General features: G+C 36.0%; 1 protein-coding gene across 4 annotated transcripts in view; it reads right to left on the bottom strand.

The window, feature by feature from the left end:
• Positions 1-862: 862 nt before the first annotated feature.
• The window catches only part of POSTN (periostin), a 54,557-nt gene continuing 41,735 nt past the window's right edge, over positions 863-13,684 (bottom strand). For all 4 annotated transcript variants that reach the window (XM_059684345.1, XM_059684344.1, XM_059684346.1 and 1 more), the window contains 2 exons: positions 3,238-3,279; positions 863-1,869 (listed from right to left, as the gene is read on the bottom strand). In XM_059684345.1, coding sequence (XP_059540328.1) covers positions 1,832-1,869; positions 3,238-3,279 — 80 coding nt within the window. In that variant the 3' untranslated portion in view covers positions 863-1,831. The remainder of the gene's footprint in view (positions 1,870-3,237; positions 3,280-13,684) is intronic.

Raw genomic sequence — 13,684 nt, 5'->3', positions numbered from 1 at the left:
TCATTTTGAGATCACAGCCACACCCCATCCAATTGACATTAAAGTCCCAGGATTCGTTATATGAGTAGTGAATTGGTACAACATTTTATTTCCTGGCCAGGTCTCTAAATACTAGACATTGATCTTACCACTGGCCCAGACTAGAAAGCATTCTGGAAAAACAAGGCTATCAAACACTTTTTCTCCAAGCAATATTATCAAAATTTTATGTCTTATTTCCTCACCCAAATTGCTTCTCAGCTACCCAAAAAGTTTCCAGGTCCTGTAGTGGTACTTTAAAACTGAACCTCTGATCCAAGCTGGGTAAGTATAGTCAAGACTGATATCTTTAGTTTGGCCCTCCTTAGTTTTATAATTTCCCAATGACTGATTTACAATGCATGATATAATTTTATTACACAATCACTAATCATTCTATTTCTTAAATGCTCTTATATCAACTAGTCCAAGCAAGAATGACACTTATTGAGATCTGGGTAGATTAATCTGATACCTTTATCATTCTCAACAAACAAATATTTTTCTTCCCTCTTTTGCCATGCAATGGACTCTAATATTACTTCAGTTTCAGTTCAGAGTTCTCTGTGGTTACTCCTATGTCTAGTTCAATCATAGACAAAAAATAATTGATGTATTTGTGATTGTATAGTGCTGATTAAAGGCCGTGGTGCATTATGGGTTATTGGTGATTTGTCCCTACCCTTTGAGGACAGTGACTGTGTAATTCATCATTTGCTCCTCGCAATTTAGTACAGTTCTGGGGTTATATTAGGTACTCAGCTCATGTTTAATAATTGATTTATTATATAATGATTCTTTTTCAAAGCAATAGTTTTAAAATTCAAGAAGCACTAAATTTATTCAGCTTCCTTTAATGAGTATTTGTTACAACAAAGGAGGTATAAAAATCCATGTCCAAACCACTTATTACTTTAAATCTTGAGTTTTCTGAATTACCCAATTTGAAGTAATTCTCTTTATAGCTGAAAAATGTATGGTTATATTGAAATATTTGATATAAAAATATGTACTGCAAACAGCATATGACAAATATTTCAAGAGTATAAAATGAGTTGTAGAAATACATAATTTACCAGTAAACCCACATTGCATTAGAAATGTGCAAAACCTTTTGATGTAAAAGTTTTGTTTGTTTTCTTAATATTTTTAATATATATTTTTATTGGTTTCAGAGAGGAAGAGAGAGAGATAGAAACATCAATGATGAGAGAGAATCATTGATTGGCTGCCTCCTGCACACCCCCCTCTGGGAATCAAGCCTGCAACCTGGGCATGCGCCCTTGGCCAAAATAGAACCTGGGACCCTTCAGTCCTCAGGCCAATGCTCTATTCACTGAGCCAAACTGGCTAGGGTTGTTTTCTTAATATTGAGCACCCTTTTCTATAAGTTAGTTTTTCATGGAGAAGTAACTGATTGCATACATTTTCTCTATCCACTAAATAAATTCAAGGCTTAATTTTCTGAATCAGATAACGGCTCACCACTGAGATTTGAATTGTAATGGATCCAGTGATAAGGATTTTCTTTGATGGATCCCAAAGTTCGTCAGAATGTTTAATGTCAAGATGTAAAAACCTATAAGGTGTTTGAATTCCCTCAGTTCCCATCTCACAATTGAGATTGTAAAGTCCACAATTCCCCTCATTTTCCTAATTAAAAAGAATTAAATTTGCATTCAGAATTGTTCAATGATTGTTTTTTTTTTTTTTTGCAGTCATGGTTTATTTCCTGAAATCAAAGTGGCTTTCATAATAATTCTTTAATGTCAGGGTTTAGGGTTGTATAAACTTTGTCGTCTTGTCTGGATTTTCACTGAGAATGACCTTCTCTTGACCGTCTTCTAGATCCTGATTAGGAAGAAAAGAGAACATATAGATAATAAATGTATTGAAATATTAAAGTTTAAAAATATGATATTCTAGGTATAACTATGTCTATAAAAGACCATATCTTATATAATAAAAGGCTAATATGCAAATTGACTGAATGGCGGAATGACCAGCAGAACAACAGTTCTCTGTGAAGTGCACTGACCACCAGGGGGAAGACACAATACAGGAGCTTCCCCCTGGTGGAAAGTGCACTCCCACAGGGGGAGCACCGCTCAGCCAGAAGCTGGGCTCATGCTGGCAAGCACAGCAGCGGTGGTGGGAGCATCTCCCACCTCCACAGCAGTGCTACGGATGTCTGACTGGCAGCTTAGGCCTAAGTCGCCAGTTGGACATACTCTGAGGGCTCCCAGACTGTGAGAAGGCACAGGCCAGGTTGAGGGACCCTCCTCCCCACCCCCCTGCCGAGTGCATGAACTTCAAGCACTGGGCCTCTAGTTTCTTAATATCCTTCATTTATGATGATAAAATCAAGGTTATACTTTGTATAAAGGTATATGAAAATGATAATTTAAAGTGGTGATTTTAGTTCTCAAGAAAATTTGAATGAATTTGAAAGTTCAGAAGAAATCCCTGATAAATTTTAATTAAAAATTACATGTACCATTGATTATTTAATTTCAAATGTCTGTATTGGATTAGCTTAAAATCAGATATGCCCATAATGCATTTGTAAGACTTGTAACTTCTTTTGACTACCAGCATGTAATTATTTTAGAAATTCCAAATTTATAATTTATTCCAAGTTCCATAAGGGGAATCTTTGATTTTTTTAATGTATTAGAATGTAAGGTAACCTAAGTGGAAGATTAGAAAGTGCACATAAACATAGTTATAAAGAATATGGTAGCGCATGGGATGTAAATTATGCATATGTAATCTACACATGATATCAAAATTTTGAACAGTTATATTAACAATTGCCTGTATGTGGACAGTGTTTATACTTCAACTCTAGTCTCATCTCAAAAAATAACATTTTACAAAGTTCAAATCCTCCTTTCTTACTTTTGTTCAGCTCTGATATTTAAGGATTTCTTTCCATATTCACTCTATTTGAGTTTTCTAAGGGGTTCAATGTATCTAGCACTTTAGATGAGTATAATTACTTTTTCCTTAATATTTGTTATTCTTAGATTGTACTAATAGTGCAGAATATAAACAATTTATCTTCTTGCTATCAAAATACTCTACCCCCATTGGCTAACTGTTCTCCCTAATAGACAACAAAGTCCAATAAAATATATGAAAGCACTCTCCTTTTCTTTGGTTTCTTTTAACAACACATGTGTTACATATGTACATTACTATAGTTAATACATTTACCTTGAACTCTCTTATTGTCTTGTATCTTCCTCACAGGTGTGTCTAAAATGAAATAGTTGTAGTCAGAAAAACTTTGAAACTATGGCCAGCATCAGACAGAAGACCACAATTAAGCATAAAAATATAAAATTTTAAATAAACATCACTTAAGTGTGTAGATTTTCTTTTGGAGTAGTGAATTTCACAAACATGAGACTTGCATTGGTAACAGACAAAACAGAAACTTATTTTCCATGTATCATAATGAATTCTCACCATTTGCAAAATATTTTGTTACATTGTGGCATTTGGAGCTCTGTATAATGTGCCACTTCAACAAAGAGTACATAATTTACATGATTTTTTTCACCCTTTTTGAAAAAAGCATGACTTTGATGAAGGGATGTTTCACATTATATAAAGTTTAGCAGAAGTATCTTCCCAGGGATATCCACTCATTTCTATTTATAATGTTATCAGACTTTTGCCTCTGTGAATTATCATTGTAAATTAAGTCATGATTACCTTTTAGTACATGAGGACAACAAAGTATCATTAGGCTAATAACTATAGAAATAAAAAAAAATAAGCAATTCAGAAAATGTGTGCCTACATATCTCCAGATTTACTTCTAATCCTGAAAAACCATTAAAAAAAAAACTAGTTAAAAATAATAAGAAAATTATTTTTAAGAATTTCAAGTGTCTATAACTGTGTAGTTTTGGGCTTTTTCAGTTTAAAATATTTCTAAATTCCCTTATTTTTCTTGTACTTCATCAATAAGCTCTACCTGGAAGCCCTACCATCCTGTTTTCTTTCAATCTTTAATTTCTTTATTGATTAAGGTATTACATATGTGACCTCATTCATCCCATAACCCCCCCCCCGCCCCCCCCCCACTCATGTCCTCGCCCCCCTGTTGTCTGTGTCCATTGATTGGGCTTATATGTATGCATACAAGTTCTTTGGTTGATCTCTCCCCCTTACCCCCACCCTCCCCTACTTTCCCTCTGAGGTTTGACAGTCTTATTGCTGCTTCTCTGTCTCTGGATCTATCCCTTTTCATCAGCCTATGTTGTTCACTATATTCCACAAATGAGTGAGATCATGTGGTATTTGTCTTTCTCTGACTGGCTTATTTCACTTAGCATAACGCTCTCCAGTTCCATCCATGCTGTTGCACATGGTAAGAATTCCTTTTTTTACAGTAGCGTAGCATTCCATTGTGTAGATGTACCACAGTTTTTTAATCCACTCATCTGCTGATGGGCGCTTAGGCTGTTTCCAATCTTAGCTATGGTGAATTGTGCTGCAATGAACATAGGGGTGCATATATCTTTTCTGATTTGTGCTTCTAGCTTCTTGGGATATATTTCTAGAAGTGGGATCACTGGGTCAAATTGGAGTTCCATTTTTAGTGACTCCATTACATGCTCTTGCCTCCTCTGTCGAATATTAATTGGGATTAGTGGTTTGGGTACTGTTCTCCACAGTGGCTGCACCTGTCTGCATTCCCAACAACAGTGCAGAAGGGTTCCTTTTTCTCCACCTCCTCTCCAACACTTGTTGTTTGTTGATTTGTTGATGATAGCCATTCTGACAGGTGTGAGATGATACCGTGTTGTTGTTTTAATTTGCATCTCTCGTATAATTAGTGACTTTGAGCATGTTTTCATATGTCTTTCGGCCTTCTGTATGTCCTTTCGAAAAGTGTCTATTTAGGTCCGTTGCCCTTTTTTGATTGGATTGTTTACTTCCTTTTATTAAGTTGTATGAGTTCCCTGTAAATGCTGGAGATTAAACTCTCATTGGTGATAACATTAGCAAATATGTTCTCCCATGCAGTAGGCTTTCTTGTTGGTTTGTTGATGGTTTCCTTTGCTGTGCAAAAGCTTTTTATTTTGATGTAGTCCCATTTGTTTATTTTCTTTTTAGTTTCCATTGCCCTAGGAGCAGTATTAGTGAAGAAATTCCTTCGGCATATGTCTGCGATTTTGCTGCCTGTGGATTACTCAAGTATTTTTATGGTTTCCCATCTTACGTTTAAGTCCTTTATTCATTTTGAGTTTATTTTTGTGTATGGTGTAAGTTGGTGGTTTAGTTTCATCTTTTTGCATGTATCTGTCCAATTTTCCTAACACCATTTATTGAAGAGACTGCCTTGACTCCATTGTATGCTCTTGCCTCCTCTGTCGAATATTAATTGGGCATAGTGGTTTGGGTCAATTTCCGGGTTCTCTACTCTGTTCCATTGATCTTTATGTCTGTTCTTGTGCCAGTACCAAGCTGTTTTAAGAACAGTGGCTTTGTAATACGGCTTGATATCTGGTGTTGAGATCCCACCTACTTTGTTCTTCTTTCTCAGGATTGCTTCAGCTATTCGAGGTCTTTTTTTATTCCACATGAATTTTTGGAATGTTCATTCTATATTTGTGAAATATGCCCTTGGTATTTTAATAGGTTTTGCATTGAATCTATAGTTTGCTTTGGGTAGTATGGACATTTTGATTCAACCAATCCATGAACACAGTATGTTCTTCAATCTGTTTATGTCTTTCTCTATCTCTTTCTTCAGTGTCCTGTAGTTTTTCGCATATAGGAATTTTACCTCCTTAGTTAAGTTTATTTCTAGATATATTAATTTTTTGGGTGCAATGATAAATGGGATTGCTTTTGTAGTTTCTCTTTCTGTAAGTTCACTATAGGTGTAAATAAATGCCATAGATTTCCTGGCATTAATTTTGTATCCTGCTACATTGCTGAATTCGTTTATTAAGTCTAATAATATTTTGATGGAGTCTTTATGGTTTTCTATGTACAGTATCATATCATCTGCAAATAAGGATAGTTTTACTTCTTCTTTTCCAATTTGGATGTTTTTTATTTCTTCTTCTTTTCTGATCACAATAGCTAGTACTTCCAGTACTATGTCGAACAGGAGTGGAAAGAGTGGGCATCACTGTTTTGTTCCTGTTCTTAGGGGAAATGGTTTTAGTTTTTGACCATTGAGTATGATGTTGGTTGTGGTTTTGTCATATATGGTTTTTATTATGTTGAGGTATGATCCTTCTATTCCTACCTTGCTGAGAGTTATCAAGAAAGGGTGTTGGATTTTGTCAATTGATATGACTATGTGATTTTTATCTCTCAATTTGTTTATGTGATGTATCACGTTGATTGATTTGTGGATATTGTACCATCCTTGCATCCCCGGGATATATCCTAATTGGTCATAGTGTATGATCTTTCTGATGTATTGCTGGATCCGATTTGCTAGAATTTTGTTGAGTATTTTGGCATCTATATTCATGAGGGATATTGGCCTATAATTCTCCTTCATTGTGTTGTCTTTATCTGGTTTTGGTATTAGGATAATACTGGATTCATAGAATGAGCTTGGAAGTGTCTCTTCCTCTTGAATTTTTTAGAATATTCTGAGGAGGATAGGTTTTAGTTCTTCCTTGAATGTTTGATAAAACTCCCCTGTGAAGCCATCTGGCCCCGGGCTTTTGTTTGCTGGGAGCTGTTTGATGACTGCTTCAATTTCTTCCATAGTTATTGGCCTATTGAGATTTTTAGAATCTTCCTGATTGTGTTTTGGAAGGTTGTATTTTTCTAGGAATATGTCCATTTCCTCCAGGTGGTCTAGTTTGTTGGAGCAGAGTTTCTCATAGTATTTTTTAACAATCCTTTGAATTTTTCTGGGGTCTGTTGTTATTTCGCCTCAATCATTTCTGATTTTGTTTATTTGGGTCCTCTCTCTTTGCTTCTTGGTGAGTCTGGCTAGAGGTTTGTCAATCTTGTTTATCCTTTCAAAGAACCAGCTCTTGGTTTCATTGATCTTTTGTATTGTTTTTTTGGTCTCTATATCATTTATTTTTGCTCTGATCTTTATTATCTCCTTCTTTCGGCTCACTCTGGGCTTTTCTTGTTGCTCTCTTTCTTATTCTTTGAGTTGTAGAGTTAGATGATTTACTATCATTTTTTCTTGTTTTTTTGAGGTAGGCCTGTAGAGCTATAAACTTCCCTCTCAGGATTGCTTTCATTGTGTCCCATAAATTTTGGATTTTGTGTTTTTATTGTCATTAGTTTCCAGGATGTTTTTAATTTCTTCTCTGATCTCATTGGTAACCCAATCATTATTTAGTAGCATGCTATTCAGCTTCCAAGTGTTTGAGTTTTTTGGATTGTTTTTATTGTAGTTAATTTCTAATATTATGCTATTGTGGTCTGAGAAGATGCTTGGTATAATTTCAATATTCTTGAATTTGGGGAGACTTTGCTTGTGACCCAATATGTGGTCTATTTTTGAAAATGTCCCATGTGCACTTGAGAAGAACGTATATTCCTTGTCTTTGTTTTGAAATGTTCTGAAGATGTCAATTAAGTCTATTTGATCTAGAGAGTCATTTAGGATTGCTGTTTCTTTGCTGATTTTTTGTCTAGAGTATTTATCCAGTGATGTCACTTGTGTCCTTAAGTCCCCTACTATGATTGTGTTGTTGTTGATCTCTCCCTTGATATCTTCCAGGAGTTTTTTTGTATGTATTTGGGTGCTCCTGCATTGGGTGCATATATGTTTATCAGGGTTATATCCTCTTGTTGTATAGATCCCTTTAGTACTATGAAGTGGCCTTACTTATCACTTTTTATGGCCTTCATTTTGAGGTCTATTTTGTCAGATATAAGTATTGCTACCCCAGCTTTTTTTCATTTTCATTTGCCTGAGAGATAATTTTCCATTCCTTCACTTTCAGTCTGTGTGAATCCCTTCTTCTGAGGTGGGTCTCTTGTACACAGCAAATGTATAGATCTTGTTTTTTTATCCATTCAGCTACTTGATGTCTTTTGATTGAAGCATTTAGTCCATTTATTTTTAAAGTTATTATTGAAAGGTACTTGTTTGTCATCATTTCTATTTTTGTGCCTGTGTTCTTTCTTACCTTTTTATTTCTTTTTACAGCATTCCCTTTAGCATTTCTTGCATTGCTGGCTTGGTAATCATAAACTCCCTTAGCCTTTTTTTTTTAATCTGTGAAGCTCTTGATTTCCCCTTCAATTTTGACTGATAGTCTTGCTGGATAGAGAATTCTTGGATTCAGACCTTTGCTTTGCAGCACTTTGTATACTTCCTTTTATTCCCTTCTAGCTTGATGTTTTTCTGTTGAGAAATCATTTGTTAATCTGATGGGGGATCCTTTGTAGGTAACTTTCTGTCTCTCTCTTGCAGCCTTTAAGATTCCCTCTTTGTCGTGAAGATTTGCCATTGTAATTATGACGTGTCTTGGTGAGGGTCTTTTGGGATTCATCTTGCTTGGGACTCTCTGTACTTGTGTAACTTTTTTCTTCCCCATATCTGGGAAGTTTTCTGTCATTATTTCTTCAAATAGATTTTGTAATCCTTGCTGCTCTTCTTGTCCTTCTGGCAGCCCTATTATGCATATTTTACTTTGTTTCATGTTGTCCCAAATCTCTCTTAGGCTCTCCTTCTGTTTTTTAAATTTTTTTCTCCAGTTACTGTTCAGATTGAGCTTGTTTCTCAACCTTATCTTCTAACTCACTAATTTGGTCCTCTGCTTCTTCTAGTCTACTGTTGAAACCTTCCACGGTGTTTTTGATTGTAGCTATATCACTTTTCATTTCTTCCTGATTCTTGCATAGGTTGTTGATTTTCTCATCCATCCAGTGAATGAATTGTACAACCATTACTCTGAATTCTTTTTCTGTCATGTTGCATGCTTCAATTTCACTAATTTCCTTTCTTGGCAACTCCTCATTTTCTTTCCTCTGGGGATTGTGTCATCTCCCCATTTTGACTATCACCAGATAGTTCAAACGTTGAGTTGCATGGGCCTGGGCCATGTGCAGTGGGAGCTGCGCACCACCCTATTGTTACTGAAGAGCTCCGACACTAAGATGTGTGACTGTCGTTGGTTGGTGGGAACCAGGTTTGCCCAGAGTCAGGGTTACCAGCACTCAGGGTGTCCTCGTGTGCACACCTACAATCAGGGACCCTGCCTGTACCACACTGAAACAGAGACCCCCCCTGGAGTGTGTTGAAAATCGGAGCCCCCTAGCATGTGCCTGTAGTCAGATTCCCCAAGAATCCAATATCTAAGCCTTGCGCTGAGATTCAGGGCCCTTGTGTGCGCATGCACCAAGAATTGGAGTCACTGGCTCTTCGTGTGAAGGCACTGGGAATCAGGGCTTCCAGGCGCATATGATAAGAAACAGAGTCACGTCACTGGTGCTTAGTGCTGCCTCCAGCCTGGAGAATTGGGGTCCCGGTCAGCTTGGGGGACTTCAGTGAGCGCTTGCCCAGAATCAAAGTCTGGTGGCACTACTGCTGTGCGTGGGCTTCGGGTTTGGTTGCCCGATTGCCTTGAGGGGAACAAATTCCCAGTGTCTGAGCACTCCTAGACTCAAGTTCCTGCAGAGGTACTGCGGGGAACATGTTCCCAATCTCTGCAAGCTCTCAGGCTCAAATTCCTGCAGTTGCACATGCTGTGCGAGGGGCAGGTCTGTCAGTTACTATGGTGCTGCCTGTAAGCCTGCGGGGAGGAGGGTGGGCTCTGTTACTCACAGAAATCTGCTGCGGGGATGTCTGGATTCTTGGTGTTTGTGGGTCTGTAGCTGTGGTCACAGGTCTCTGTCCCCAGTGGCTGCAGGGTCCTAGTTTGCATCTAAGACCAGACTGGGTGGTGCTGAGGCCAGGATCCTAGTCTCAAGTAGCTCTGTTTCTCAAGATGGTGTGTTCTCTGTGCCCACACTGGCCACCCAGGAGTGTCTGCACTGGGAGCGGGGCTCTGCCGTCTAAGCCTGCCTGGTTTGGCAGCCCCTTGGAAGACCTGCAGAATCTAACTGTCCCTAGTTCATACACATACACACTACACATGTCCACACACTCCTCTATTGCTCCTTCGAGCTCTCACACTCTCCCTCCCTACCTTCCTGCCAGTGGCCATCTTCCTAATCCCTAACTTCCCATTTTCACTTTGTTGTTGATCATTTGAGATCACAGAGGTTCCTACAGTGACTTCATTTTTCAGCTTACCTTTATATTTTCTTCAAATTTTGACTTCTTGATTTTTATAAATTATCTATATTAGATAATTAAGTCAAACTTTTTCTAATATATATGCATATATAAAGTCTCTAACATATTATAATAAAAGCATAATGTGCAAATTGCCTGAATGGCCAAACAGCAGAATGACCTTCTGGAGGACTTTCCAGACGACGCTGGGGCTGCAGGGGCCAAGGCAGCAGCCGTTGGGGTGGCTACAAGGGCCTACCCTTGCAAGGATTTCATGCATCAGGCCTCTAGTATTCCATAAAAGGTAAGGCATGAACCTATCACCAATAGTAATTTTGGCTATATAACACCAAGTAAAAAGAAACGTTTTAAATTTCTTTTTACAAATTTTAGTTCTATGTGGCAGATTTCCAACATGTCTTTCCTTTCCACAGAATATATGATGTACATGATTTAACACCATATTAGTGCTATAATAAAAATACAGAACTGTGGAAAACTTCCTTAAATTGGATAGTGGGGTAAAGTTTATGTGAGATAGGAAAGTCTGATTTACAGAATATGTTCTAATTGATAAATTTCTTAACTTTAAAAGTATTTGATAACAAAATATGTCTTATAAACATTGTCAAGAAAAAAAAATGGGATCCAACCTTTGAATAGTGAATAAGACCATTTTTATAATGGACTTGTTAAATTCCAAATAAGTTATTGTACAATTTATAACAAGATCAGAGAAGTATTCACAACATTACTTTTCAAAATTAGCACTAAGAGTTGGATTTTTTTTCTGTTCACTTGATAGCATCCAATTGATGAACATCCAGTTAGTTAATTTTCTAATTCATTACTATTTTGGTATGACAATATCAAAATAAGTGTTCATTGTGGCAAACAAACATCTTTAGAAAAAAGTGTAAATGAAGTGCACAAAAATCAGAGTTCCTCCCAGGGGCCCTCTGCTATTTCAAACTGAATGAGAGTTGTAACAGGGCATGTTTAGAGAATCAAAATGGTACAAACAAAGGCACTTTCTCTACCACATGTTTTGTGAAACATGCAAAGCATGTCAGCTCAATTATTTGTGAGATTTTTGCATTTGTATGTGACTTTTACTTTGGAAATTTAAAATAGGGTGTAAAATATTACTATATCGACCAGATTAATGTTAACTGACCAAAATACTGATACTAGTTAGCATTACTGGGAGCTCATATGTGCTGAACATTATTCCAAGCATTTTTCATATATTAACTCATTTAGATGTAGGTAACATTACTAGCCCCACTATTCAAGAGAAGAAACCAAGACAAAAAATAAATAAATCAGCTAACTTAAGTTAGAGTTGGAGCCCAGATTGGGAGTCAGATCTACAACCTGATTCCCTATTGTCTAAAAAGGCCATAAATCTTCACAGGTTATATAGTCAGATTTGTCAAAACCTTCCATGACCTTTTTAGTTCCTTTCTCCATATTTTGATATTCTTCCTTAATTACTTTAGTGCTTTTGGTTAATGCAGTTCTGCCTAAGATAAGAATGAAAAACTTTATGCATTTTGTGAAAACATTTTTTTAGTTAAGGAGTCTAATGTATTTTGGTGAAAAATCATAATATTAGTACCCAAGGGTACCACTTAGTCATGACTTCAGTGATTGATACCCAATTCATCAAAATGTACCACAATATGAACAGTTCAAATAGAAAACTCCAAGCTTAGAGATAAGGACCAAAGTTTGGATATAGACCAATTATCTGGGGATTTTCAAAGGAAAAAGGCCAGTCTTGCATGACCTATTTTTTTCTTTTAATTTCAGAGAGGAAGGGAGAGGGAGAGAGAGATAGAAACATCCATGATGAAAAAGAATCATTGATCGGCTACCTCCTGCATGCTCCCTACTGGGGACTGAGCCCCAAACCCAGGCATCTGCTCTGACCAGAAGTCGAACTGTGATCTCCTGGTTCATAGGTCAGTGCTCAACCAATGAGCCACACTGGCTGGGCATGACCTAATTGCTATTAATATCAGCTTCTTTATAAATCAGTGCCTCTTAAGTTCTAGGTAAGAGGACTCTTGTGATTCAGGGATGACCAAATGATTTTACAGGAATGGAAAAATAACTAGCATATCTAACCAATATTCAGATTTGTACTAATAACTATACTGATTATACTGATAAAAATAAAAACCTTGGAAATGTTTTAATAAAAATTTATGGTGTGGAATAGTGGAAACTGATGCTTCATAGGTATGTAGATAAACCATATAGTGGAAACTAAAGGAATCAACCTCTGCAATTAACAGAAACAGGAGTTAAGGAAGAGTCTATTAACTAAAAATAGAATATTATTATCTTGCAGCAGGTTATCTTCTTTTCTTGAGTAAAGCTATTCTTGAGAATGTAATTCATTGTTTATAATAGACTTGTTAATGGGACTTTAGTAAAGGAAAGAAAACATACTAACATAAAGTTTAAGTTTAAATAAATTAAAGAATATACACAGGTACAGCTACTAACTGATTCATTCTCTAAAGATACATTAAAAAAAAAAAAAAGGAAATACTGCCATTCTACAATGCTATTTAGTGTGGCAAGGACTAAAAAATAAAAAAAAAGAATTTAATTTAATCTTCAAAATGTCTTTGCCTCTTCACTCAAATGAATATATTAAGATTTTTAAGATTTTGGAGGTGGATGAGTGAATTCTGTATTAGATCTTACAGAAACCTTTGATTTCTTTAGAGCTTTGGCTGTGTCACATATCCTCTGCTGTCTGAAAGGAAATCTTACATATTTTAGATACATATCTTTCTATTGAGGGGAAATTCAATTATTGTTTGTATAAAAATATTTATTTTTACTATTGCTGAACAGTTTTAACATTATATAAGAAATTTTTATCTGTATTAAAATAAGGAATAAAAAAAGCAATGATTATACATGGTCCCAAGATAATTTATATTTTCTTGGGTAGAGTGATACAATTTTTAAAAATTTAAACAGGAAAAAACCATCTGGGCCATACTTTGGCTAAGCATTCTCAAATGTTCTCAATTCATGGTATATTTCAAAGAGAATATTTGATATTTCTATAATAGTTTAATTACTTGTTTCTTTAAAACAACCTGTCAACATTTTATCTTTAATGAAATAAACTGAAAATTAATTTATTCAAATAAAAATTAGCTGCATTATATTTATGACATTGCTATTTCTTCAAATAATTACTATTCAGAGTTTGCACAAGATTGTGAATTCTTATTTTTCTCTTTTGCCTTTATAAGTAGGTAGGTCCTTTTAATGCCACAGACAGAGAACATTCCATACTTTAAAGATTAAGATTAATATTATATGCAAAATAATTTACATTCCCAGGTATAGATTATCACATAGACTGTTAGAAGAAACAGATACACATTCCCAAGAATGTAG

Source organism: Myotis daubentonii, chromosome 2, assembly GCF_963259705.1.
Source record: "Myotis daubentonii chromosome 2, mMyoDau2.1, whole genome shotgun sequence".
Classification (NCBI taxonomy): Eukaryota; Metazoa; Chordata; class Mammalia; order Chiroptera; family Vespertilionidae; genus Myotis; species Myotis daubentonii.
Note: the sequence above shows the minus strand (reverse complement) of the source record. Positions and strands in the feature narration are given on the sequence as shown.